Here is a 25,652-nt window from a genome sequence, read left to right on the forward strand (position 1 = left end):
CGGGGGGCGGGGCCGGGCGGGGCTTGCCCGGAGTGACGGCCACGCGGCCACGTGCCGGGGCGGGGCGGGCGCAGCCCGGCGGCGGCGGCAGCGGCAGCGCGGGTGAGCGGCGCGGGGGGAGGGCTCCTCCCGGGGTGTCCGCGGAGCCCGCCGAGGTGCGGCGGCCCCGGGCGGTGCCCTGCGGCGCGGGTCGCGTCGCTGCCCGGCCGGGCTCCCCGGTGCCCGGGTCGCGGCCCCGCCAGCCCTGGCGCTTTGGCTCGGGGCCGCCCGGCGAGCGGCGGCGCCGCAGCGGCGCGGGGAGGACGGTGGGCGCGGGGCGGCTGGGCCGTAGCCCGGCGGGGGGAGCCCGGGCCGCGCGACGTGTCCGCAGCCGGCGCCTGCCCGGGGCGCGCGAGACGCCCTTCCCGTCCTGGCGGGCGCCGCGTGACTCAGCCGGGCCGCGTGGGCGTCACCCCGCGCTGCGCGAGGGACCGCCGCTCCTGCCGGGCGGCCGGCCCTGCCCCCGCCCCGCGCGTCCCGCACCCAGCGCCCGGGCCCCGAGGGAACCGGGTCGCGCAGGGCCAGGCCCAGGCCCCGGGGTGGTGCGTCCGCCTGACGCCGCGTCTCTCGGCAGGGCCGCGCGCGGGGGCTGCAGGGCTCCAGGCCGGGACCGCGCCGCGGCTGTGATGGGGCCTCCGTGAGGTCTCCGCACCTGCCATGCACCCCGCGGACGACGGCTTCTCGCGCGCCGCCACGCAGACGCTGTCGCGCAGCCACTGCCGCAACATCAAGCAGAAGATCTCGCAGTGGGAGGGGCGGGCGCGCGGGGGCGCTGGCGACAGCGGGCAGCAGCCCAGGGGCGTCGGGCTGAGGTACGACCGGGACAGGGATGCTGCGGCCAGCGCAAGGTCGCAGGCCCTGGGGAAGGCACGGCCCGCCGACGCCAAGAGCCTGGGCCTGGACTTGCGGGAAGGCCCAAGGCCCTGCCATCAGGGCAGGGGGGGCAGGGGCCCCGCCGAGCCCCCGCCGCCACAGCCGTGCCCCCGCTGCTCCGTGCCCCCGGCCCTGGACAACGGGGACTTGCAGCCGGACTTCCTCGACCCCACGCGGGCCTTGCCCCCGGGGAACTTCTACGCCTCCCGCGGACTGTGGCGGAAAACGGAGCCCCTGCCCCCTGCCCCACCTGCCGTGGCCGCCGCGGACCCGAAGAGGAAGAGGGGGAGCTGCGGCTCCGTCGAGAAGGAGCTGCTGGCGCTACCCGGCGGGACAAGCCGCAGCTCGGACAGCATCTACTCGGAGGCCGAGGGGCAGGAGGGCAGCCCTGCCCTGCGCCCGCCCCCACCCCGGCTCCCACCACCCAAGCCTCGCAGGACCTTCCGCTACCCGTCGGAGCGGGATCCAGCTGCCGGCACCGTCGTCAGCACCAGCCAGGAGCAGCTGACGGGTGGGCGGCGTGGCAGCGAGGCGGTGCTGCCCCCCACCAGTGACCCTGAGCAGTGCCCCGCCAGGAGAATCCGCGGCCGGGCCCAGAGGTAGGCTGGCACGTGCACGAGCGGCTGGCATGCGCCAGGCACCGGTGGGCTCCCGGGTCCGCTCAAGGGGCGGGAGCACCGGGGGGAACCCCTTTGTCAGTGGCAGGGGGGTCCTCCTCCGTTTGTCCTAGACAGGGCTTCAGCCCCCGAGTCTCTGGCTCTTGCCTGCTGGGAGCGCCACCCTGCGCCAGGACAGTGCGTGCTGGGGACCCCCTGTGCCGGCTCCAGGAGCCTGTCCAGGGACGTGGCGTGACCGGCCAGAGCACGAGGTGCTGCTGTGTCGCTGGCCTGGGGAGGGGACAGGGCATGAAGCGGGACTCGGTCTGTGCGGCTGAAGACCAAGCTGTGCAAACGCTCTCGGCCCCTTGCAGGAAATCCTTTGAGTTTGAGGACGTCCAGGGCTTCCGGACTCGGAGGGCGGCCGCCGGCACCCCCAAGCCCCAGGAGACAAATGGCACAGCGGGGTCCAGGCTCTACTACACGCAGTCGGAGGACAACCTCTACGAGGATGTTGTCTGTATGTGCCTGAGGGTGGGGGGCCAGGGGGTCCTCTCTGGGCATCAAGGTGTGGGGCCAAACCCCCGGGGCTCACAGGTCGGGGGGAGGGGAGGGGAGGGAGCCCTGCACATACGTGGCCTTTGCAGCTTTGGGGGCAGGGCCGGGCCGCATTGCAAGGCTGGTGCCTGTGAGCGTGGTAGAGTGGGTGGCTGTCGGAGGATCTGGTGCCACAGGTCAAGCTGGGGGACCTGTCTGCGACACCCACTTCGGCAGGTGCTGGAGTGGAAGGAATCTGGGGCCCTCAGCGCTGCGCGGGTGCGAGGAGGGTCCCCTTTGTCCCCTGCTCTCCCAGATGTTGCCAGAGAAAACCCGTATGAAGACGTCAAAGCGCTGCCTCTGCCGCTATGGAGGGTGCCCTCGGCCTGGAAGCTGTTCCCACCTCTGGCCACGGACAAGCCACCCAAGGTGAGCGCCGGAGGGTGCCGCTGGCCTGGGGAAGCCCAGCGCCTGCCTGTTTGCACCAGGGCTGGGCCCCTGCCTCCAGTCTCCACGAAGCGCAGGTCCAGCGGGAGCGGCTCCTGCAGCCAGAGAGCGGCTGGGAAGCCCGCAGGACTGGCACGCTTGCCAGCGCTCAGCTCAAACCCGCGTGTGGCGGAGAAGCCAGTGAGCTCAGGGCTGGGCAGATGCTCTGCAACTCGGGCGTCGTGCTGCTCCGCTGCTGCGTACTGATGCTGCAACCGCCAGCCGGCCGGCGGGACTGCTCCAGCCTCCCCCAGGCCTCTGTGCCAGCAAGGGGGCCGTCCGCACAGCGTCTGCGAGGCTGCTGGGCCCCTGCGGGGTTAGGAGCCTTCCAGCCCCGTGTCTGCCGCTGCCCCCGTGCCTCCTGCCGGGCTCCGGGCCCCCTCAGCTGAGGGGATTGCTGGGTGGGGAGCGCCCTGGTTGGGCCCCTGGCAGCGAGGGCCCAGGCCTTAGCTTCCCAGTAAAGCCCTGCTCTCTCCCCAGCCGCCCCCCAAGCCGCCCTTCTTCGGCCGCAAGACCATGGAGCTGAAGAACCCCCGCGCCTGCGTGCGCGGGAAGCTGGTGAAGGACACGACCCTGCCCGTCACGCTGAGCGAGTGGAAGCTCTTCCGAGCCGGAGAGGCGGCCAGCAGAAGGAGGAAGGACCTTCCCCCGGTGAGGCCTCTCGCGGGGCGGGCAGGGGCCGCTGTGCTGGCTGGGGGGGCCTCGGGCTCTCTGCGGCTAGGCCCTGCGTGCGGTGGCACCCTTGCTGTGCTCGGCATCACCCACCCCGCTGTAGCGGCCTGCGGGCGGTGCCGGTGCCCACGCCCGCGGGCAGAGGCTGGGCGCGGGGCACAGCGCTGGGCAGCAGCGCGGCCGGCTGGGGCTGCCAAGGGCTCAGCTGGGGCAGCGCTGGCTCAGGGCCCGGGGCTGGGACCCGTGCGGTGCTCGTGTGGCTGTCTGGCGGCGGGAGCGGCTGAGCAGCTCCTCAGGAACGGGCCCGTTTGATACAGCTCTTGTGCTGGCCTCTGCCCCTCCCTGCCGCCGTGACTAAGGGTGCTTCACGCCTCTGAGGTCAGGCGATCCCCGGGCTTCACCTCCAGCTGGGGCTGGGGGAAGGTTCCCGAGGGCCCTGTGAACCCCCTGCACCCGCCGAGGTGGAGGGGCAGCGGCAGCTGCTGCAGAGGGGCCGCCTGCGGGGGCTGGGGGCGGCACTGCTCGACTCCTGGCTGGGGTCACTCGCCTTCCAGCTCTACTTCCTGCTCCACAAACCACGGATGTTGTGCGCCGTGTGGGGGAGCGGGAGCAGGGCTGAGCTGTCCTGGCGTGTAATGGGTTTCTGTGTGTTACGAACACCCAGGAGGGGGTGGGGGAGGAGGAGTCACAACCCCGCGAGCGCCACGATTGAGAGCATCCTCCTTCCTGCAGAGAGAGAACATCCAGCCCCCGAGCCCCAGCCCGGTCCAGAAATCTGGGAGCAATTTACGTGCAGAAAGCGCGCGTTGTTCTCTCGGCGGGCTTGGCCAGGCTTGCTGGAGAGGCTCGAGGCAGGGGGAGATTTTCAGCCCCGAAGCGGAGCCTCTCAAGCCAGGCAAGACCCCTTGCTGGCTCCCAGCAGCTGTCCCTGTGCTGCAAGCAGCCCTCCGGCGCGGGTGGGAGGAGGGGAGCAAGCGGCAGCCAGGCCTGTCCCCACTCCAGAAAATCAGGACAGAGGAGGAAGCGTGGGGAGCTTGGGCCTTGCTCCCTGTGCGTGGGGATCGGCCCAGAGCTGACGGGCAGGTTGTCTGTCTGTCTGTGCGCTATCTGCGGGGACAGCGCTGGCCTCGCCCGGTGCCGTCCCTGGGAGCAAGCACCAGGTTCTACAGCTGGGGCAAGCGGGAACTTGACTCGCTCCCTGCTCTCCGCCCTCTCCCGAGCAAGGAGCCTGCAGGCTGCAGCACGCAGAGAGGAGGCGCGCCTCAGCCCTGCCCCGGCTGGGCCGCACCCCCGGGCAGGAATGCGGCTGCCGTTTCACGTATCTGGCACCCATTTCCCGCAGTTGATGTGGTTTGGGCAGCCCCAAGACTGTGGAGCACCGCCCTGGGGCAAGAGCGCTGGCAGGTCCCCTCCGCTTGTGCCCGGCCCCCGCAGCAGGCACTTGCTCAGTCCCCGCAGGGTTTTCCACCCTGAATCCGTGCACCTCAGTACCCCTCCTGGCCAGGACTTCGCCCAGCTCACGGCCGGCAGCCTGTGACCTGGTGCCTTGGAAATAGCCTCCTGTCCCTGTGTCCAGAGCACTGCGTCCCATCCAGGGGGTCCGCCACGCCGTGCTGGGCCCTGCTCTGCCTGGGCTTGGCAAGGGGTGTCCCACAGCAGCTGCTCCAGCTCCTACCGCAGACCTGCCTTGCAGCCTGGCCCTCTCCCCCTTGGCAGCCAGAGCGCACAGAGCTCCCGTGCCCAAGCACGGCCGGGTAGTGCCCTCGGGTGCATTGCTGTAAGACTCGGAAGGCCCCAGGTGCTGGGCACTGGCAGTGGCACTGGGACCAGCCCCCTCATGCAGGGTTTGGGGCAGCGTTTCCCACCCACGCCTGCATCTGCGCGAGACCCCCTGGCCTCTGCTGCCTCGCAGATTCATGTGATGCGTGGCCTGTGCTCACTGCTGCTTTCTTTGGCTTCCAGCTTGTGTTAAAGATACAGGAGATCTTTGATTCCAAACGTGGGAAGAAGAGGGTGAAGCTGCAGCCTTGCACAGGGAAAGAAGTGCCCCCGGCCAAAGGTACAGAGCCGTGGCCAGGGGCAGGCCTGGTTCCCGTGTACTGGGGAGTGGGGAGGGTTTTCACTGCAGCCGTTTGTCTCTCAGCTGTGCAGGCCCCTGTATCTCGCTGGGGCGGGGGCTGCAGGGATTCATCTCTGAAAACCAAGCCCAGGAAGTCCCTTGTGCGAGTACGCACGGAGGATCCCGGTCCGTGACGGAGCTGGGGCAGCTCCCGGCAAAGGCGGTGAAGCCCCCTCCCAGCTGACGCAGGTGGAAACTGTGTTTCAGGTGAAACCAGCGGGAACGAAAGTGACTCGGAGAATCTGCCAAGAGGTGGGTGAGCGGGAGTGAGTCAGCGCAGCCGGGCCCCGGGTGGCGGGGGGAGTCGCTGGAGAGCGGGGGGGCGGTCCCCAGCCCGGGCCGGGGCTGAGGGCCCCGCTTGCTCGGGTCCAAGTGTCCCGGTTCCGGGGGCCAGCACCGAGTGCCAAAGTTTAGCTGACAGGCCTGAGCATGGGCACGCTCATAACCACAGCAGTGCTGGATCGGTTAAAACGTTTTTGCCCTTCTGATGATGCCCAAGAGGCCTTGGGGCTGAGGGGGTCTGCGTGTGCGCACATGTCTAGGGGGGAGGGGAGGCTCTGGCCTGACCTGGAGCAGGTGAGTCAGGGCGTGAGCGAGCCAGGCTGGGCCGGGCCATCAGTGGGAGTCCTCAGGGCAGGTCTTGCTGCCAGGTGCTCTCAGCTCGCCTGGCTGCTGCAGTGCTGCACGAGCCAGGCCCTGCTGCAGTCTCGAGGCCCCTTGCTGCAAAGCATTGCCCCGTGGGCGCACCTGAGGTGGGCCAGGGTTCCCGATACCCGCCCTGCCCCACGCACGGGCACCAGTGAGGTTCGGTCCCTCGCAGCCACCCCTCGTCAGACTCGTAAGCACTTGGGCACCTCCGCTGTGCCAGGAGTAGGCCCAGAGAGCTACCGATTTGCTGCCCTCAGTATTCCCAGGGCCAGGCTGCAACAAGGCGTCTGGCAAAGAGGCCCGAGGGTGGGTGCACGTCGAGGGCTAACGCTCCTGTCCGTTCTGTGCCCAGGGACCTGAGACTCGGGCCGAGTCCTGCCGTCCCTTCCCATGACGGGGAACCGTTTGCCCGTTATCTGGAAAGCTGCTGCCCCGACAGCTGGTCGCAGCATGGCATCGCTAAGCGCTCCCTGCCCCGCAGGTCGGCACAAGCGCCTGCTGCAGGTGCAGGTGGCCTCCAAGAGGAACCCGCACTACCAGACGCTGGAGCGGGACCTGATTGAGCTCCAGGAGCAGCAGCTGTTCGAGCTCTTTGTGGTGGTGTCGCTGCAAAAGAAGTCGGCCGAGGCGAGCTACGCGCCGCAGATTATACAGCAGTTCCCCAGCAAGGTGGGTGCCACGCAGGTGCCTCCGCCTCCACCTACCACCCAGCTCCCTGCGCCTGCGTGATCTGTTCCTGATTTATTTATTTTTTTTCCCTCCCGGCGCTGCTCCCCGCCTGGGCTCTGCAGAGGCTTGTGCTGGCCTGGGAGCTGAGGCTAGGGTTCAGCTCTTAGTGCTGCTATAGACCCTCTATGGTTTTGGATGGGCTGAATCCCTTCCCCGGCTGTGAGATGGGGATAATAAAACTGCCCTGTCTTGTGGGGCACAGAGGAGGGAGGGTGAAAGACTGAGGTGCTCGGTGGCCTGTGGACAGGAGCCTTCCTGGCCCCAGCTGTGGCCCATGGAAAAGAGGGATTAGATTTCCTCTGTAAAGGGGAACCTCTTACTTCAGGCTTGCTGGGGAAAGCCACCTGGCCTGACCCACCTCAGCCTGACGCTTTCAAGCCTGCTGCGCTAGATCCTTCTGCCTCCTCTGGCTTTTTGGAAGTTCGGGAGGGCGCGTGTGCATGAGTGTCCAGCCCTCTATGGGACAGGGACAGAGACCGAAACCGTGCTGCTTGTGGTTTGAGCAAATGCATCAGGTCCAGACAAGCTGGCCCGTGGCTGGCTGTCGTGGGTGCGGGCAGTGTCTCTGGTCCTCACCAGGTGATGTAGCTTGAGCGCCTTTGGGGCTGGTGCTGCTTGGTGTCATTGCTAAGTTGTCTGTGGCAGGGGCAAGGCTGCTGTGTAGAGCCTGAAGAACCCAGGTTGCAGCCAACTTCAGCCTTCGCGCTGCTGCTCTGTAAACAATAATTTCAGGCTCCCTTTCCAGCCTAAACATTGCTCGGCACGGACATGGCTGGGTCTGTGCTGCGGCAGGCTGCGTCCTGACTCTTGCTCTGCATGGCCTGGCACACCACGCGTCTCACTGCGCAGTAATCCCATGGGGGTGTGACGCGTCAGATCCCATCTGCCCGCGTGTCTGAGAAACCTACCGAGGAAGGAGTCGAGGGGACCAGCCCCAGGCTGGCACAGCCGGGGAGGGGGGCGACCAGTTGTGGGGGAGGCACGTGGACGGGCTCTTCTGCTGCGGAAGAAGCTGGTCATGCCCGTGGGGGTTAGGTTTGGTTTGCCTCTGAGGCTGGCTGAACTGAAAACACTGCTGCTGTGCTCCTCCACGGATGACGCCGCTCCGTGCTGGGAAACACGGGTGCCTGTGCCAGCCTCATGCATCCCGCTGGGCTGAGGTGGGCAAGTCGTTGCTTCTGTCGGTGCCAGGCAGGCTCCTGCTTGTTTTTCCGGAGACACTGCCAAGCTGCAGCACTTCGTGCTGGGCTGCCGAGGCAGCCGCGGGACGGTGGCAGAGCCCTGCGTCCCCCCAGCTGGGCCGCCCTCGTCTGTGCTGCCTTCCATGCCGCTGAGCGGGGAGCACACGGGGCGCCACGGCTTCCCCGGGGCTCTCATTCTTTCACCCCCACGCTTGGGCACGCTGAAGGGAGCGAGGCTGAGGTGACCTGTGGCAGCTCTCGGGCTGCAATCCAGACCCAGCTCATTGCACCGAGGCCTTCGCTCTGCCTGTCCAGACACGTGCACAGCGAGGTTGGTGTTGGCACAAGACACGCGAAGAGAAAGCAATCAGAGGCAGGTTGCTGGGGGCCGGGGCTCTCGGGCAGCTGTTCGGTTCCCGCCGCCCTGGATGGCACAGCGCAGTCGGCTGTTGCTGCACCTTGCCCCAACGGGCTTCCCCCAAAACGCCTTCCCGGGAAGCGAGACTGTGCTGCTCTCGTCCAGCCTCCTTCAGCAACGAGCTAGGGGCAGTTGCTGGGGTGCGGTGTCTCCTTTCCACAAAGCGGTGTCCATTTTGACTGTATGGGCTTGGCCCTGGGGCCGCGAGGGGCTTTCTGTGGAGTTGTGCGCTGGTGAAAAGGTGCTGGATTTCCAGATCGAGGCAGGCGTCCCTGCCAGCAAGCTCGCAGCCTCAGCACAGCGTGCATGACCACGTCTCCCTGGAGCACCAGTGCTCAAGGTTAAAAGGCTACAGCTGCTTTCCTGCTCTCGTAGCCAGACCAGCAGAACTGGTGACTTTTTCTCACTGTCTGTTCCCGCTCTGCCCCGCTGTTGAGTGTGACAGGGATTTACGCAGGAGGGTCTTTTGTGCCGGGATCCCCCAGGAAACATTGCACCGTAATTATGGAGCCATGATTATGCCGTGGGTGGGGTGATTACAGACTTGCCCTCAGAGTAAAAATAGCATGGCTTCCTGGTTATCTGCTTGTCAGCCCCTCGACGGCCTGTGGGTTGGGGTCCGGCGCAGCCCCTGTGCAACAGATGTCTGGCGAAAATAACTCCTGCCGCCTTGCGGTCTCTCTTCTGGGGGCGGTCTCCTCTTGTGATGCTGAAATAAGCTCTGCTGCCATTTGGCATGTGTAATGTGTGTCCCGGGGAGAGAGGATGCAAGTGCGTGTCCTGCACGGAGGTGCCTCTGTGGCAGGGGGGAGCTGGTGGGAACTGGCTGGGACACACAGGAGGAGCCTGAGCCCCGAGGGTCTGTGCTCTCCTTGCCCCATGGTTGCAATGCCCCACTGCTCCCCTTCAAAATGGACCGTGGGGATGTGCTGCCCGTAGGCTGACGGGTCAGGTCTCTAGTCCCCGGAGAGGATGTCTGTTAACATGAATGGTGACTTCTTCCCAGTGCAGGCCTGAGGTGGGTCCTCATGCTACGGACAGCCCCGTGAGCTTGAAATTGCCCTCACACCCTGTGCTGATTTCAAGGCAGTCTGGGCAGCACCTTGAAATCACATCCTCTGCTAAAGCTGTGAGCCAGGGCAAGTCTCTGCTGCATGCCTGGGAGCACGGGGTCAGGAATGCAGCTTCGTCTTTGGGGACCTGAGCGATGAGAAGCGTGTCCCGGGCACGTGAGACCTGGACCCAGCCCATGGAGGTGCCCTGGGGACCTGTGCCTTGAGCCTCAGGGAAGCTGGATGCAACCAGCGTCTTCTGCAGGCTCACAGAAGGCACGGGTTGATGCACTGAAGCGCCAGGGCAGGGAGGAGACACTCCCCACTGGAAGGTCTTGCAGCCACGTGCCTGAGCTCGCTGGCATCTGTAACTGGTGTGTGTTCCCTCCTCAGCCTGAACATCCCTTTCGGCAGTCCAAGGACACCGAGGAGCGGCTGAAAGTCATCCCTGGGTTCTGCTTTCCAGATCCCAAGGACTGGGTTCCTGCTTCAGAGCTTAAAAGGTAAAAGCTGCATTGTGAGCTGATGCTGGGCTGAGTCCTCAGGCCCTTGCCTGCCCTCAGGGTGAGGCCACATGCGGGGGGATGGTCCTGGCACAGCCCTGGGAGGTCTGGAGCCCAAAGGAAGAGGGCTGGGGGAGTGAGGAAAGGGGCACTCCCCTCTTCTCCCAGACAGATGCCCTCTCATCCCCCTGCTGCTGTCCCAGTGGGGCCCTTCTACGTTGTGAAGGGTGTGCCGCACCCCAGGGCTGGCTCTAGGCTGCAGCTGCTACCGCCCTCGCTCCTGGGCAGAGTGGAGGAGCGGGGACCCCACTGCTTGTGAAAGGTGCCGCCCCTTCTGGGCGCCCTGCCTAGCAGTGGCAGGGTTGCAGGGCGTGGTGGGCTGCACGGCGCATCTGCCCACACCCAGCCCCGCTGCCTGCAAGTCCCCGCTGGCCCCTTGACCCGTGCGGCGCCTGACTGACTCCCCTGGGCTCTCCAGCGAAACCTTCTCCTTCGTGCTGACGGGCGAGGATGGCAGCCGCTGGTTCGGGTACTGCAAGAAGCTCTTGGTAAGACGCTGCCTGTTGGGCCTGCTGCTGGGGTCAGGATGCAGCAGGGCATGGGCAGTTTTGCAGTTCAGCTTGGCCTGGGTCTGCAGCAGCCCCTCGGGTTGCTCTGGGTTATGCTTCTCGGGCTCCTGGCCCCTCCCCTGCTCCTGTGACACAAGGGACAGGGGGCACGGTGCTGCCGGTGCCCCGGGGCACTCCACACCTGGCGGTTCCTGGGGTGCCCCACCCCCTATGTAGCGGGTAAGGGGGGAGCCGCAGTACGAGGAACTGGAGGAGCAGGATCCAGTCCCAGGGGCCAAACGTGTCAATTTCCTGCATGCAAGCACTGGGTTCCCTCCTGTGCCTGGCGTGACTCCGTGTCCCCGTTGTCTTGCAGCCGGAAGGGAAAGGGAAGCGGCTCCCCGAGGTGTACTGCATGGTGAGCCGCCTGGGCTGCTTCAACCTCTTCTCCAAGGTGAGCCAGAACCTGCCCCACACCGACCCCTCGGTCGCTCTGGTGCCTGTGATAGGAGCGGGCTGGGGGCCATCCCTCGTGGTTGCCTTTGAGAGGACCCTCAGGCAGGAGAGTGAGCATGGGCTGGAGCCCTGATTGCAGCCATGGGTTTGTGGTCGTGTGTGTAGAGACGCCCACCACCCCCTGCTCTGCCTTGCTCCACAGCAGTGCAGCCACAGCACGGCAATGGGTAGTTGTTTCCCTGCAGATCCTGGATGAGGTGGAGAAGAGGCGAGAGATATCCCCAGCCCTCGTGCACCCATTCATGCGTAGCGTCATGGAGGCGCCTTTCCCTGCGCCTGGACGTACTATCACTGTGAAGAGCTTCCTGCCAGGAGCAGGAAACGAGGTACTGAGGGGCCCTGGCTGCGTGTGCAAGCTCCTGCTCTCATGAGCCGGGCAGAAAGACATAGGCCAGCTGTGCTGCGGGGCTGAGGTGGCCTGGGAACAGTGGCAAAGTCACTGTAGGATTTGCCTGGGTAGCAGCCTACTACCAGGAGAGGAACGACAACAGAAACGGCTCTAGCTCGCATAGGGAAGGGAAGAACCGGCGCGGTGCCCTTCCCCTGCCCCAGCCGTTCTCCAGAGGTGAGCGGAGCCCCTGCTGCCTCGCCTCGATGCTCAGAAGAGGCTGCGCCGCACAGGTCCGCAAGTCCCCCCGGCTGTCCCTGTGTCACAACCTCGCTGCCCAACGCTGCTACTCTTCGCTCTGCCCTCAGGTTATTGAACTGTGCCGCCCGCTGGATTCCCGGCTCGAACATGTCGACTTTGAGTGCCTGTTCCAGTGCCTCAGCGTTTGTCACCTGATTCGCGTCTGTGCCTCTCTCCTGCTGGAAAGGAGAGTGATCTTTGTTGCAGACAATCTAAGGTGAAAATTGAATTGGATGTCGCCTCCATCTCTGAGGGATGTCTGTTTTTCTCAGTCCTGTTTCTGTACAGACTCAGGCGTGAGTCTTTCTAAAGCAGGTGTGTGTTCAGAGTGGGTGCCCTGAAGGCCACCTGTGTGGCTCTGAGGTCTGCAGACCACGCGTGTATGGAAAGACCGGGAGGATTTGTTAAGTATTCTCCGCGTGAGACTTGAACCGTGTTTGAAGTGCAAACACGCTAAAAGCTATAGCGGACCTGGGATCAAAGCAGAACGAAACAAGGAAGCATTTCCTTTAGCAGTGGTGTGCTCCCTTTGAGGAGTGGGTTGTGAGACTGAGGCAGGAGAGCTGCGGATTTGGGGATTCCTGCTCGGCTTGCTGTGTGCGAATTGCACGTACCCAGAGTACTGAGCACTTGTGTCCGTTTGCAGCTGGCACCTGACCAGCTTGTCATTTGTTTTCTCTCCCTTTAGCACTTTGTCTAAATGTGGCCACGCTGTGGTTGCAATGCTTTACCCCTTCACCTGGCAGCACACCTACATCCCTGTCCTCCCAGCTCCCATGATTGACATTGTCTGCTCTCCCACCCCATTCCTCATCGGCATTCTCTCGTGCTCCCTACCACAGCTTCAGGATCTGCCCGTAGAGGAGGTGAGACGTGGAGGAAATGCAAGAGCTGGGGTGGGATGGTTCCTCTGTTGACAAGAGAAAGCTGTTGGCCTGACAACACAAGAGCTGTAAGATAAGCTCACAAGACGCTTCAGAGCAAGTCTGTGACTTTTCAGCCACCTGTCAGTGTCCAGCCTGCTGTCAGTTAAATCGTTTCGGCTTGCTTGGTGCGGTATAAAACCTGCAGTGGGTCTGGGGACTCAACCGGTGCTCAGGCATGCTGTGGTGCAGAGAGAATCTTGGCCTGACCATGCTTAATGTGAACTCCTTTCCCCAGGTACTGATCGTTGACCTTTGTGCTGACAGGTTTCTGCAAGAGGTGAGTGACACAGGTCTCTGAGAGAGCTGTGGGCTGCCCAGCAAGCCGGGCAAAGGGTTACCCCATTGGGCTTTACCAGATAACATGCAGGACACCAAACCACGCACTAGGCTGAGCTGACCTCGGTCTGCACAGCCCCACGGTCCTGTCTGCGCCTTCCCTCTGCTGGAGAGACGGGGCTGATCTGCATGGGATGCAGGGCCCCGCAGCCCAGGTGCTCCTGCTTCCTTGGCTCTAGGTTCCAGGTTGGCCCAAGTGCCTGTAAGTGCTGGCTGCGCAGATGGGGACATTGGGCTTCCGTGTCACCCTGGCATCACTGCCCTCCTGTTCGGGCTAGCTGAGAGTGCTGCTCTGACAACCCAGTCCACGTAATTTCTCTGCTTTATATTTGGCCACCTTTCTGCCCTGTGCATGTACTTGAGGTTTCTGCCCAATTATTCCACAAACGAGTGAGTAAGCAAAAGTCACTGCCCACTTAGTAATTTATGCTACTCTCAAATGTTCTCCTTGTACTGACAAGGCTCTGTAATTAGCAGACAAGTTGCTATAAACACATTATGGCATTGTTGTTTGGCACCCGTAGCCATCTCCCAAGCAGAAATGAAGCAGCATTATTTGGATCTAATCATTCCGGTGCATTCGCAGAACTCTTTGTTAATTTTAGAACGCAAGATGATTCAGTGTTGCAGACTGGTTTGCTTTCCAGTAAAAATGCTTATCTAACACCCGCTTCCTGAGTGTCACACCAAGCATTCCAGTGGCCCGGGAAGTGGGCTTATATCACCGTTTAACTGAAGTGGAATCGGACCCAGTGAGATGTGGATGACTTCCCAAATGAAAGAATGGGGCTAGGCGACCAGGAGTTCCTGATCCCTATCCCACTTGGATCACAAAGCTGTTGCCCATTTTTCTTCAGGCTTCAGGCTTCTCCAAGGCTACACTTTATAAATGCCCTTTCTGCAATTTGGTTTCTGTCATGGTTCCTGTACAAGCTTATTACTTTTCCCAGTTAAGAAGTCTTTTCCCTTTGCCTCACTTTTCTATCTTGCATTGCAGCCAATACATGGAAGCAGGTAGGCACAGGTATTCAAGGATCAGTCTTTCACCAACACGTTGTCATTTTGGTTTTCCTTCCTGCTAGATTTCTCTCTTCTGGGACTACATAACGGGCATAGGAGACAGCACAAATCTCACTTAGTACTACTTTGTGAGTGTAGGAATCTGAATTTAGCTGCCTTTGCTTGTCACTTCATTTCTGTGGCCACATGGCAAATGTGCTGTCCCCACACATGGGCACCATTTCATAGAGTAACTGCGCTGATCATTCAGGCACGTCACCAGCATGCCTTTCACCATTCCTCGTGAGAAGTCTGCCTGTAAGATCTAACATACACATGCTGTATCCACCCTTTGTTTGGTCAGGTATCGGATGAAGATGAAATCTTACCTCCCAAACTCCAGGCTGCGCTTACACAGGTTTTGGAGGAGAGAAGTGAAATTTTACACCAAGAGCAGAATGACATACAAGGTAATGAATGTCAAGACAAAATGTTGCTGCCTTATGGAGCCTGAGGGCTTTGCTACAGCTCAGATGAGACTAACTGAACAGGGATAAATGGTGCCAAGGGCTGAGGACCATGCCTTCTGCTTTAGTGCAAAACCGTAATCCCTGCTCCTTTAGTCATGGTCAGATCTCAATATACCAAGGCATGCTGGAGCCACATGTAACAGCACTGATTCTGGGGGCAGTTCTTTTCAGTAATTGCACAAAACAGAGATGGGCTTCTCCCTGTTTAACAGAGAAGTGGGACAGTACTTCAGACTGGGAGGTTATGTGGAGTCAAATGGCTTTTATATTGGCTTATCCAAAAAGGGAGCATAAAAGACAGTGAGTCCTGAAGGGTATTCTCAGGTCTCTGCTGACAGAAGAGTCATTCAGTCAAGTTCAGGTATTGGTTTGTAGGTCTCTTGCAATTCCTGTACATTACAACCCATCGCAGTGGTCAGGGAGCACCCTTCCCCTGCTAGCACTCTGGCAACATGGCAAGATCGGGGTCGGTCAGAACAGCACATGATGCTGGAGGAACGCAGTGCTCTTCAGACAAGCTGTCTGCTGCTGTGCAGGGCTTTGTGGAGGTAGGAATGACTGCCCAGGTATGCAGGCAACGGAAAGTGGTGATGCTGCTTTTCCTCTCCTCGTAGGTGATGCTACTCTGGCCTCCCTCGTCTCCGAAGCCTTTGTGTGGTTCTTTGTGGAGATCGTCGGGCATTACTCCCTGCACATGAATGTTACGGAGAAGGGGGAGCGGGCATTCCAGCGAGAGCCGTTCCGGAAGTCCCATACCTCCCGCAACGTGCGCCACTTTCTGGACCTGTTCATGGAGACACAGATGTTTGCAGGGTTCATCCAAGACCGGGAGCTCCGCAAGAGTGGGGTCAAAGGTAAGGCCTGTCTTTTTGCTGGTGCAGGGGCCACTTTGTACAAAAGACGAGATAAATGTTTACATCAGAGGACTCGGAAAGGATTGTTTTGTCGGATTCTAAATCCTTTCAGAAGTCTGTTCGGATGAGCCTGAGGGGAAACGGATTCAGAGCCAGGATTCACGTAGTGCTCTGTGCCCTGCAGACCGTCATCTTGGCCTCTCTAATATGAGAAGCCGACAGCTTTTTTAAGGTTTCTACTTCTCAGGTTAAAAGCGGTCTGGCTGACCAAAAATTTCTCCCTCGATGGCAGGATTTCTTTTTGGGCCTGAGCCTCTCCCTGTCTAGGCCGTGAGCAGGAGTTTGTGCATGAAGAGCAGGGCTAAAGTAGGCTCCTAATATCTTCTAGTGACTGACGTGGCCTGTGCCGGGTTTTTTGTGCACTCCCCCCCGCATGTGGCTCAGCGATGGTCTCTTTCTTTCGTAGGCCTGTTTGAGGTCCGTGCCTTTGAGTATTTGGAGACCGTTCCAGAGACTGAACGAAGTGGGATGAACAAAATTCTCCGCAGTCTGGGTAAATGTTCTGCCTTGCTTCTCTATCAAGGCACGTGTTGATGCTGATTACATAAAATATGACTGCACGATAGGTCCGCTCCGCTTTAGAGTTTCCACGAGCTTGTGCTCAGGCTCCGACCTCCAAAGGGTGCCTGCATCCTGGTTTACACCCTGGCCACCGTCCAGAGGCTCGGCATCTCTGTGCGCAGGGCAGCTGCCCAGACAGCGTGCGCTGGCTTGGAGAGGGCAGGGGGAGCTTCCCCCCTTGGCCGGAGAAGCCTTGAGGGCTGGTCTGCTGCGAACCTCCGTGGCTGGAGCCTCTGCAGCTTCTGATTTGGGTTTATTTTTTTCCTTCTCTAGGAAGTAAAATGAAATTTCTTCAGAAGAAGTGAGAGCTGAGGCCTGAACCCTGCTGCGCGGGGCCAAGCTCGGCCACTGCAGCCAGGCTGGATCGTGCCCCGGGGGCATGGTGCAAGGCCAGGGGTGCCCAGGACTGGGCGGACGGGCCGCCGCGCTCCCTGCAACCAAGGGACCTGCACAAGGCGGACATGCGGGCGTGGAGTCGCACTGCCTTTCCCGTGGGCTGGATGCCTGGCGCACGTGCCGGTGCAGGATGGACACGTGTGTGCATACATGTATATGGATGCGCACACACATACACACACTTACGTGCAAGCGCTGTTCGGACTTTCGTTAAAATTATTTCAACCCGTCTCACGACTCCGCCCCTCTCTGCACGGCCGCGGGGGCGGGGCGCAGGCCGCGGACCGCGCAGGTGCAGCAAAGGACGCGGACGGTGGCACGAGGGGGCGCGGTGCACGCGCAGAGGCAGGCGTTTGGGTCACGGCGCAGGCGCAGCGGCAGGGCGGGGTCACGGCGCAGGCGCAGTGGGCGGCTGGGCGGAGCGGAGCCATGTCGGGGCCGGGGCTGGTGGCCGGGGAGGTGGCGGTGGACGCGCTGCCCTACTTCGACCAGGGGTACGAGGCGCCGGGCGTGCGGGAGGCGGTGAGTACAGGGGCGGCATGGTCGCGGGCGGGTGGAGAGCCGAGGCTGGGGCGGCGCGGCGCTGACCGGGTGCCCGCGCCCGCTGCAGGCCGCGGCGCTGGTGGAGGAGGAGACGCGGCGCTACCGGCCCACCAAGAACTACCTCAGCTACTTGTCCGCGCCCGACTACAGCGCCTTCGAGGTGAGCCGCTCCCCCTTCCCCGGCCCCCACCTTTCTCCTCCCCCTGCCCCGCCGTGACCGTGTGTCCCTCCCGCAGACGGAGATCATGCGCAACGAGTTCGAGCGCCTGGCGGCGCGGCAGCCCCTCGAGCTGCTCAGCATGAAGCGGTGAGTGCAGCTGCCCGGCCGGGGCGGGCGGGGAGTGTCAGGGTGGCCGAGGCTGGAGCTGGGAGTCAGGAGTTGTGCTGTCTCTCCAGGTACGAGTTGCCGGCCCCGTCCTCAGGCCAGAAAAACGACATCACGGCCTGGCAGGAGTGTGTCAACAACTCGATGGCTCAGCTGGAGCACCAGGCTGTCCGCATCGAGAACCTGGAGCTGATGTCTCAGCACGGCTGCAACGCGTGGAAGGTGTACAATGAGTACGTGGGCCTTTCCTACAATGAACCCAGTTTACAGCTCCCCCGGCTTTTGTGTAGGCTTCTTCACCAGAATAATGGCAACTTCCTAGCAGTCGTTTGAACGCGTACCTCAGACGCGCTGTACGGCCAGAGCAGCATGGCGTGGGTGGGCGAAGGAAACCTGTTTGACCTTGTTTGCTGACACCGTAGCAGTGCTTGCCTGGGTCTATCAACTAGATCCTCTCCTTGCGTCTCTGCGTCACCCGGTGGAGTGGCACACTCGTGCCTCTGACGCTTCTTCGCATGTTCCAGCACTGCCCACCTTTGCCAGGGGCGGTTCTGCGTGGGGAGCCTGACTCAAAGAAATCAGCTCTCAGTGCGCGTTCCTCTTAGCAAGGTCCCCAAATCTAGGAGAACGGTAACTCCACTGAAGACGGCCTTTACGCCAGGGAAATCCAAATCCCTCCTATCTTGAGCAGTTATCAAGGGAACCAGCGAAAATGGCTTCCCTCGGAGATTCGCCAGCTGTGATCTGTGGAGCCATTCCTGGTAGTTAGCAGAATGTGGGATATGCTTAGAATTCAAGTAACAATGAAGTTGGAGGGATTCCCAATACTTGTGAGCCTGTATATTAAGACTGAAACAAATTCATATGCTTGAGGCTTGAAACAAAACTTGGCAGTATAACTTGGGAGCCCATCAGTTGAAAATGTCAGGGGGGAAGAGAAACCCTGGGGTGTAAATTGATTGCACAGCATCTTTGAGCTGCCGGTCTGATGGGATGGTGGAAGTACTAATGCAATCCTAAGAGGAAATGTGAGAGGCGTTTCCAGATGGAGTTTGATCAAGTGATTATGTGATAGGGTTTTGCCCAATAGCAGGGGACTAAAATTGATGATCTTGGAGTCCGTTTCTGTTCTGTTTGTCTGAATCATGCAGACTACTGCGAGATGGTTGCATGAGATGTGCACGCATGTTCCAGGTGAGGTCTGCAAATATTGGACACCCTGGCCTATGTGGGTACCGTGATGAGCAGTTTGCTTGCTTCACTTTCAAGCAGTTTTACTCGGCCTTTTTCCCCAGTGGGCCAGATGGGCGGTACCCGGTGCTACTGCGGGCTGGATCTCGTGCCCCACCTGGCAGGAGTGGCCTGGCCCAAATAAAGCTGTGCAGCAAGAAGGGGGCATGGGAATTTGGCAGCAGGAGAGGGGTGCTGGTATTAATGGCCACTATTCCCCAGCTGCCAAATTTCCTGACCTGTGGGAAGCTCTGCAGGCCAGATGCTCTGTGGGCCGGAAGGTGAGCACCCCTGGTCTAGAGTAGTGAAAGGGAGACAATTGCTAGCACCTGTACTTCTGAGCTAATGGCGTTCCTAACGTTGTTTTAAATGCTTTTCATTTTGCTATTAGACATCTAGTTCATATGATAGAACAAGCCCAGAAAGAACTGCAGAAACTGAGGTAAGTACAGCTATTTCCCATTCTCATTCTAAATCTTGGACGAAATTTTAATATAGCCTTCATCCTTAGGCTGTTGCGATGGCTGTAGAGATGAGGACCTAGTCTTGTCCTGAAACTAAGTGTTTGAATTAGTCCTTCTTGAAGAAAAGCTAAACTTGGTTGCTTGTGGAGATGAACTTGCACTGGTGGAATTTTTTTTCCCCAGACTCCAATTTTCTTGACAAATCATACATGGATGTGTGATGGCTTCCATGGGGTATGATCTCTAGTCATGCTGATTGGAGCTATAGCATTGTAGATAGCTAGATTGGTCACTAAGAGTATGTAAGGCACAAGGATATCTGTTGGCATTTGATTGATCACATTAGCAATCCAGCTAAAATGCCTTTGACAGACAACAACAGTTAGACAGTTGCGTAACTATACTGTAAAAAATATAACGTTCCAGGTAGTGTCTGCGTGCGTTCCAGAGTATTTTGTATTTGTGCTTTAGAACGTCTCTGTAGCCTGCATGAGGATGGAGCAGCTTAGCGCTCTTGGCCATCTTTGCTTTTGCCCTGCATGAGCAGTAGCCGGATGTTTCATTTTACAGACTTTTATGCACGCGTTTTCCTTATTTTTCAGGTTTAGCATGTGTGCAAGTCTATACTGGGCCGTGTGCTTCATTGCCTGGTGCTCTGCATCTGATTTACTTGGAATCCTTTCCCATGAGCAGTATGAGGGTGGTGGGCTGCATTCCAAGTACAGCAGCTGCTTCTACTTTCAAGGAAGCAGACAAGGCAAATGCAGTTGTGTGGTTAAAGAACCTGTAATGTTTTCTCATAGGAAAAACATTCAAGATCTCAACTGGCAGCGTAAAAACATGCAACTTACAGCTGGGTCTAAGCTACGAGAGATGGAGTCAACGTGAGTATTCAGCCGCCCCCTCCCCCCCCCCCCCCCAAAAAAAAAAACAAAAAACAAAAGTATATTCTTCATGGCTTAAGGTGCTTTTACAGTATTGTCGTCACCATGCAAATGTGTTATAAGCAGGGACTGAAGCGCCCAGAATAGCTGTTGGGGTAATGCAAGGGTGGGTGAATGAAGCTGTGAGCAAAGCTGTGGGAAGGAGAAGGGCATATCAGCAATTCTGAAATGGCCGACAAATTTAAATTTATTCTCGTACCTTGTCATCCAAGATGACAGCGGAATTTTTATTTTTTTTTTTGGTGTTTGGAGGAGATCGATCCACTTCTGTGCTGTGCAAAACCTGACATGTGGTTTAAAGGAGGTAGAGACAGAATTTTCCTTAATTCTGTTTAGTGCTGGACAGCCTTGTTAAACACTGGGGAACTGTCTGATTTAAGACTGCTCGGAACAGTAATTCTTATCATTAAACAGCTGAATCTTTTAGAATAGTCAGAAACAGCATTCAAGCATTTTTGTATCTTTTGTTTTCAGGTGGGTGTCTCTGGTTAGTAAAAACTATGAGATTGAGAGAACTATTGTGCAGCTTGAAAATGAAATCTCACAGATTAAGCAGCAGCATGGGGAAGCAAACAAGGAGAATATCCAGCAAGACTTTTGAAGGTCTGGCACTGCCGTTGCAGTGCAGCACATCTACCGCTGTTCCTGGAGAAGCTGCATGCCCTTGGGCTCCTATAGTTAGGGGTATGTAGTGAAACAGGAAGACATGGACTGTGCTCAGGTTGTTTTTATTTTAAGTCTAGCAGGAGGTGGAACAGGTTCAGGGAAAATTCTGCTGCATAGACTGATGGTGCGATTAAGTGTAATTTAAAGTGTCTGAATTTCACATGTACGTTAGTTCTTGGACTGAACATGTTTGAATCATTTGTATGTTTTTATTCCTCAAATAAATGTTTTGTTTTCTTCCAGTTTATTGGGTGTGCGCTACTGTAAAAATCTGAGCCTTTTTGCATACTAAACCTCACCGGTAAGGCTTGAGCACGTTAACTGCTCTTAGGCACTAGAGGGCATGAGAGTATTGAAGTCTGTCAGTGGCACAAGTTCTTTCTTGGCATAGAGTTGTGAAACCTACAGAGGGAATTCTTTGCTGTGATGACAATCGCTGTCCTGATTTCACGAGCTTTTCCTGATCTCCGGACCAGTTGCTGTTTGCATGCTCTGACTCGATAATGGCAACCCCTGGACCTGCTAGGCAATCATCTCACTTGTTCTCTCATATATGCCTTTTAATCCTTGCTAAAATCTAGACAGCATCTGGCCCTAGTGCTGTATAAAAGTTAAGGGCAAAATCCAGATCCATTCCCCCTCATCAAATGATCTTAAAAGCTGTGCTGGGCATATGTTACAGGAAAAAAAAGTCCCCCCTACCCTGCAAGGCTGTGTTTCAAGAACAAGTATTAGATACAAATCAGGCTTGCAACTAGAACAGGAGCTTATACGTCATGTAGGGGAAGGAACGTTCATCCCGGTTCTGTAGCCACTACACACCGAGCGATGCCAATCAGAGTTTTTCTTAGTCCGTTTTGCTCTAGCACAGCAGTGACCACAGCTTAAACAGAGGTAAGCGCCTGTAAGTGTGGTAGCTGTAGTGCGTGCAGTGGAGGACACCGGCTGCTGGGGATGAAGGTGCGAAACATCACTGCGCTGCCTGCAGGAAACTCCCACGGTCCCGCTGGGGCTGCCGCGCTGCTGGCTCTGCTCCTTGCTGGCAGCCCTCGGTCCGGGGCCCGGTCAGTACCGTCCCCACCGCGCCGGTCGCTTCCCGAGCAGTGGGGTCGGGGAAGCGCAGGCCGGTGCAGCCGCGCCCGCTTCGCCGGCCCGTGGGGGTACTGGTCCTGCCGCTGGCACGTGGGGCCCGGGCGAGGGGGTCGCTTCCCGCGCATGCGCGGCCCCGCCCCGACCGCGGCGGGCGCGGTGACGTGTGCGCGCTGACGTGCGGGCGCGGAGCGGAGCGGCAGGCGGGTTCAAAGGAGGAAACATGGCGGAAAACAAAGGAGGCGGCGGCGCGGACGGGCCCGCGGAGGAGGCGGCGGCGGCGGCGGCGGGCGGTGGCGGAGGGGCCGGCCCAGAGCCCGCGCCTGCTGCGTCCCCGGCCCCGCCCAGCGCCGCCCCTGGCCCCGGCCCCGTCGTCGCCGACGAGCGCCGCAGCCCCGAGCGCGGCCCCGGCGAGGCCGAGGCGGAGGCCGCGCCCGGCCCCGCGCCCCCCGCCCCCTCCGCCGCCGCGGCCGGCCCCAGCCCCGTGCCCCCGCTGACGCCGGCGGCGGGTGGCGCGGGCGCGGGGCCGGGGGCCGCGGGCGCGCTGTCGCTGCTGGACACCTGCGCCGTGTGCGCGCAGAGCCTGCAGAGCCGGCGCGAGGCCGAGCCCAAGCTGCTGCCCTGCCTGCACTCCTTCTGCCGCCGCTGCCTGCCCGCGCCCGAGCGGCAGCTCAGCGTGCCCCTGCCCGGCGGCGCCAACGGCGACGTGCAGCAAGGTGAGCCCGCTGGCACGGCTGCGCCCCGCGTGCAACGCGCGCGCGTGTGCCGCTGCTCCTTCCAGCCCGCGGGGCGCCCCGGGCCGCCGGTGTGTGGCGGCAGAGCTGCGCCGCGGCCCCTGCGATCCTCTCTTCCTCCCTCCCTCTTCCCGGCCCCTCCCCTGTCGGTCCTCCCTGCGCTGACGCTGCCCGCGCCCCTGCCCCTGCTCCTGCCCGGGACAGCTGAGTGGCGGGGATGCAGCCTCCGGGCAGCCGGACCAGCTGTTGCTGTGGTGGCGGCAGTTGACGTGACCCCTGGGGCTCCCGGGGCACAGGGGCTTCGTGGTGCTTCGGCTGCGGGGGTCTGCCTGCCCGCACACCCCGTAGCGCTGTGCTTTTTACACAGGAGCGTATGTGCGCAGCCCTGCTTGCTTGGCAGTGTGTTCAGCAGCTCCCCGTTGCTGCCCAAGCGTCCAAGGACTCGCCTTTTCTTTCCGTCCTGAGTGGCTGGCGAGAGCAGGCCTCCCATCCCCACCAGGGCAGCAGACCCATTTCCTTTCAGGGAACCCTGCGGGTTTGTGGGATTCTCCTTTGCAAAGCTGTAAAGTCCAGTCACGGTGCTGGTTAGACTGGGATTTGCTAGCAGAGAGCAGCCCCTCGAGAGAACGATGCAGGTAAAGCCCTGAGACCTTGCAGCGAGGCCATGGGGAGAGGACCCAGGGCTTGGGTCATCCCACAGCCAGACTCGGGTTTGTCACGATCGTACCAAAATGGAGCATGTTCTCGGTATACATGGGGACACTCCCGCACTGCCTGGCAGCCGCAGTGCCGTCTCAGACGGGGATGCTCGCTTGTTCCTGTCATGCCTTCGCTTAAAGAAAAAAATAGGAAATTAGTGAAATTAATAGTTGTTGTTTTTGTCTTTTTCTGAAATTTTGTCCTGCGTCCCTTGCTAGGCTGTTTATCTCAGTTTTCACTCTTTACTGCCTTAAAGTAGTGATTTTCAGCCAGGGGTCCAGGGCACCCTGGAGTGACACCAGACCCTTTGAAGGGTGCTGTGAGGTGTGAAGAGAGAAGCCAGGTATGAGGAGATAAGCATAAACTAAGTAGATAAACACAGGCTCCGGTGTGTCCCTGCCTAGATAATTCTACGCCCCCCACCCCGCCCCGCCCCACCCAGCCCTTCTGGAAAGAGGTGGGCATTGTAATTTATAAACTAGCTTTTGAAATTGGGTGTTGCTCAATTTGCAGATGTTGTGGAGGGGTCTCGAATCCAAAAAAGGGAAAGAGCCAACCACTGCCTCAAAGCAATGCAACATAACCAGTAATCATTTCACAAGCTGGCTCAGGGGCAGCTGGGGAGGACAGTCAGCTTTGCCCTATTCTGGAATCGAGACAAGTGAAGGCGGTTAGTCCATGTTCCCCTGGGAATGACCAGCGTGAGGGACTTCCACTCCTTTCCCAGATGTCGAAACTGTGACCCAGACTTTCTTTTTCTGCTCTACTAGCCCACCTCCTTTTCCTTCAGGCACTTTGTGCTGCTGACTGTAGTACTGTGCTGTTTAATGAATTTCACACGCTGCGTTGATGATGAATTCTTACTGAATGTTATGTTACCAAAGCAAGCACAACAATGAATGGGAAGGATGCTTTTTTTGTTAACTTAGTACAACGGTGCAATATAACAGTGAATCTGTGGAGCTTCATGTTGGGTCACAGATGAGGTCTCATCTTTGCTGTTCTTGCTGTCCAGCTACACGGTTTGCCTCAGGTGACTGATCACCTGCACTGCTGTTTGCACCCCGCAAGTGGTCTAGTTTAAATCAGTGGTGTCAAACTCACCTTGCTTCCTGGGCTGGCTCCAGACCCTGGAGCTTCTTCCAAGCCAGATCCAGCTTGAGTCACGTAGCGGCAGGAACTCTGGTTCTGGCGTGGGGGTTACAGTGGCACTGGCTCCAGCATGGCATAGCCACGGGACCAGTGTCTGAGGCGCTGGGGCTGCAGCAGCAGTGACGGGCAAAGTTAGCTGGGCTGTATCATCCCTGGCTTGCACTGCTGTGGCCAATCACCACGTGCACCAGGGTCCAAGGTCCCTGGATTCTGTGGCAGGCCATGCCTCTTGCCCTACAACTTTTGGTGGCCTACCAATAGCCCAGCAGGGGCTCTGTGGAATGGATCTGGCCCACGGGCTGTGCATTTGACACCTGTGTTTTAAGTGGGGAAAAAGAAAAGGGCACGTTTTAGCTGAAAGCTCAGCATGTCAGAAAGCCAGGAATCTTCCTTCCTTCCCTGAGCGGATAGGTTGTTTTGAGGCTTTCACAGTGTTTCACTGAGGTATTTACAATCTCTCTTAAGAAGATTATCCCCGTAGGGAGAATGTACCATTCTCCCAGTCCCTTCTAAACGTCACAAAGGGGCAGGCCTTCATTAAACTCCTGAAATCCGCAACAAGCTGTGAGTGTGAGCTTTCAGAAAGTTCCAGGGAAATGTAGGGTTAAAATGTGTGTGCATATGGAGATGTTTTTTGTGAATTCTGCAATATGCAACCTGGTGAACTGTGGATGTTCTGAGTAATCTTGTGTTTATGTTGCCTCTTGTGTGCATTCAGTTTCCACCGTAATGTGGGCATTTTGCATTTAGGACAGTCAGACCATAGTTGTGGACATCTTATGAATGTGTTGAGAACTTGAATTCTTTTTTTGGTTAAAAGGGGGAAACAAAACTTTCTTGTTGATTGATTTTTATTTTACTTTTTTTATGTAGGAGATTTGGTACTCGGGCACGTCGAGTATCAAATAAGCTACATTTAGTGAGCTTATTTGTAAACAGTGTCAATCAATTAAAGGCGAGTAAAGATAAACAGTAACAAGTATATTTTTAAAAATAGGCTACTAAAACTACAGAAATGGCTATTAACTTGAGCTTGAATTCTGATCATTCATATTTTGTGCGACTCAGAGACTGAAATGGTCTCACGTCTTTGCTCTAGCCCAAAGAGGTACGCAGTAGGTTGAAGTCTAGTGAAGGTTTATCTCTATAAATGTGTCCAGGAGGTTTTTTTTTTCTTTCCTATTTTGTATGTCTTAAATAATGGAATCTAGATTTCTGCATCTGAACTAATAGGCGCCTACTCTTTGTTACTTACTTACTTATTGTCTAGCTTCAGTGTTATAAAGATCACCTAAGATTGCTGTATGTTACAGGGTGCTATCTGCTTACTGAAGAGTGTTTCCTGAAGGCTGTCCACCCTTGCATTCATCATTCTGCAGGTGAATCTCTGCCTTTCAGGATTGCATATCATCCTGTTGGCAACTTGAGGTTTGTTTACCTGGACAGATGCAATCAGAAAGGTGCTCTGGAGCAGAACTGGGAACTTCTTTACATATGTTATATTTTGGTTGCTTTCACAGCAACAGACCCTCTTTTAGTGACATGTCAGTTTGACTATTTAATACCTGAAATTGGTGTGTCTAGCCAGATACACATGTC

The 25,652-nt window shown here is 58.7% G+C and overlaps 3 protein-coding genes across 5 annotated transcripts in view; all 3 read left to right on the forward strand.

Moving 5' to 3' along the window:
• Nucleotides 1-11: 11 nt before the first annotated feature.
• On the forward strand, nucleotides 12-16,438 carry DENND2C (DENN domain containing 2C). The gene is made up of 19 exons (XM_090025892.1): nucleotides 12-102; nucleotides 614-1,511; nucleotides 1,883-2,028; nucleotides 2,362-2,474; nucleotides 3,012-3,182; nucleotides 5,166-5,262; nucleotides 5,530-5,574; nucleotides 6,452-6,639; nucleotides 9,744-9,853; nucleotides 10,332-10,401; nucleotides 10,778-10,855; nucleotides 11,103-11,243; nucleotides 11,614-11,762; nucleotides 12,234-12,411; nucleotides 12,707-12,748; nucleotides 14,171-14,276; nucleotides 14,951-15,190; nucleotides 15,657-15,743; nucleotides 16,085-16,438. Exons 2-19 carry the CDS (start codon nucleotides 697-699, stop codon nucleotides 16,114-16,116), a joined length of 2,808 nt encoding a protein of 935 aa, XP_089882018.1. The 5' UTR covers nucleotides 12-102; nucleotides 614-696; the 3' UTR covers nucleotides 16,117-16,438.
• BCAS2 (BCAS2 pre-mRNA processing factor) lies at nucleotides 16,127-20,621 on the forward strand. 2 transcript variants are annotated; one of them, XM_090025904.1, is made up of 7 exons: nucleotides 16,136-16,729; nucleotides 16,818-16,910; nucleotides 16,987-17,057; nucleotides 17,147-17,308; nucleotides 18,697-18,747; nucleotides 19,573-19,653; nucleotides 20,188-20,621. In XM_090025904.1, exons 1-7 carry the CDS (start codon nucleotides 16,358-16,360, stop codon nucleotides 20,312-20,314), a joined length of 957 nt encoding a protein of 318 aa, XP_089882030.1. In that variant the 5' UTR covers nucleotides 16,136-16,357; the 3' UTR covers nucleotides 20,315-20,621. The 2 variants fall into 2 exon arrangements, with proteins under 2 accessions (XP_089882031.1, XP_089882030.1); XM_090025905.1 differs by lacking the exons at nucleotides 18,697-18,747; nucleotides 19,573-19,653; nucleotides 20,188-20,621 and adding an exon at nucleotides 18,371-18,672 and having other exon boundaries at nucleotides 16,127-16,729.
• A 1,025-nt stretch (nucleotides 20,622-21,646) lies between these two features.
• Nucleotides 21,647-25,652, forward strand: part of TRIM33 (tripartite motif containing 33) — a 38,973-nt gene continuing 34,967 nt past the window's right edge. For both annotated transcript variants that reach the window (XM_090025890.1, XM_090025891.1), the window contains exon 1: nucleotides 21,647-22,184. In XM_090025890.1, the coding sequence (XP_089882016.1) occupies nucleotides 21,692-22,184 (493 nt within the window). In that variant the 5' untranslated portion in view covers nucleotides 21,647-21,691. The remainder of the gene's footprint in view (nucleotides 22,185-25,652) is intronic.

The sequence above is a fragment of the Crocodylus siamensis genome, chromosome 13 (assembly GCF_052110815.1).
Source record: "Crocodylus siamensis isolate JL-2025a chromosome 13, ASM5211081v1, whole genome shotgun sequence".
Taxonomy (NCBI): domain Eukaryota; kingdom Metazoa; phylum Chordata; order Crocodylia; family Crocodylidae; genus Crocodylus; species Crocodylus siamensis.

Excerpts from the sequence above, each read along its gene's own strand:
- DENND2C (XM_090025892.1), top strand. The coding sequence starts at position 697 with ATGCACCCCGCGGACGACGGCTTCTCGCGCGCCGCCACGCAGACGCTG. Across the intron at positions 5,263-5,529 it reads AGAAGTGCCCCCGGCCAAAG|GTGAAACCAGCGGGAACGAA; the intron begins GTACAGAGCCGT and ends ACTGTGTTTCAG. Across the intron at positions 12,412-12,706 it reads AGGATCTGCCCGTAGAGGAG|GTACTGATCGTTGACCTTTG; the intron begins GTGAGACGTGGA and ends TCCTTTCCCCAG.
- BCAS2 (XM_090025904.1), top strand. The coding sequence starts at position 16,358 with ATGTATATGGATGCGCACACACATACACACACTTACGTGCAAGCGCTG. Across the intron at positions 16,911-16,986 it reads CCGACTACAGCGCCTTCGAG|ACGGAGATCATGCGCAACGA; the intron begins GTGAGCCGCTCC and ends TCCCTCCCGCAG. Across the intron at positions 18,748-19,572 it reads AAAGAACTGCAGAAACTGAG|GAAAAACATTCAAGATCTCA; the intron begins GTAAGTACAGCT and ends GTTTTCTCATAG.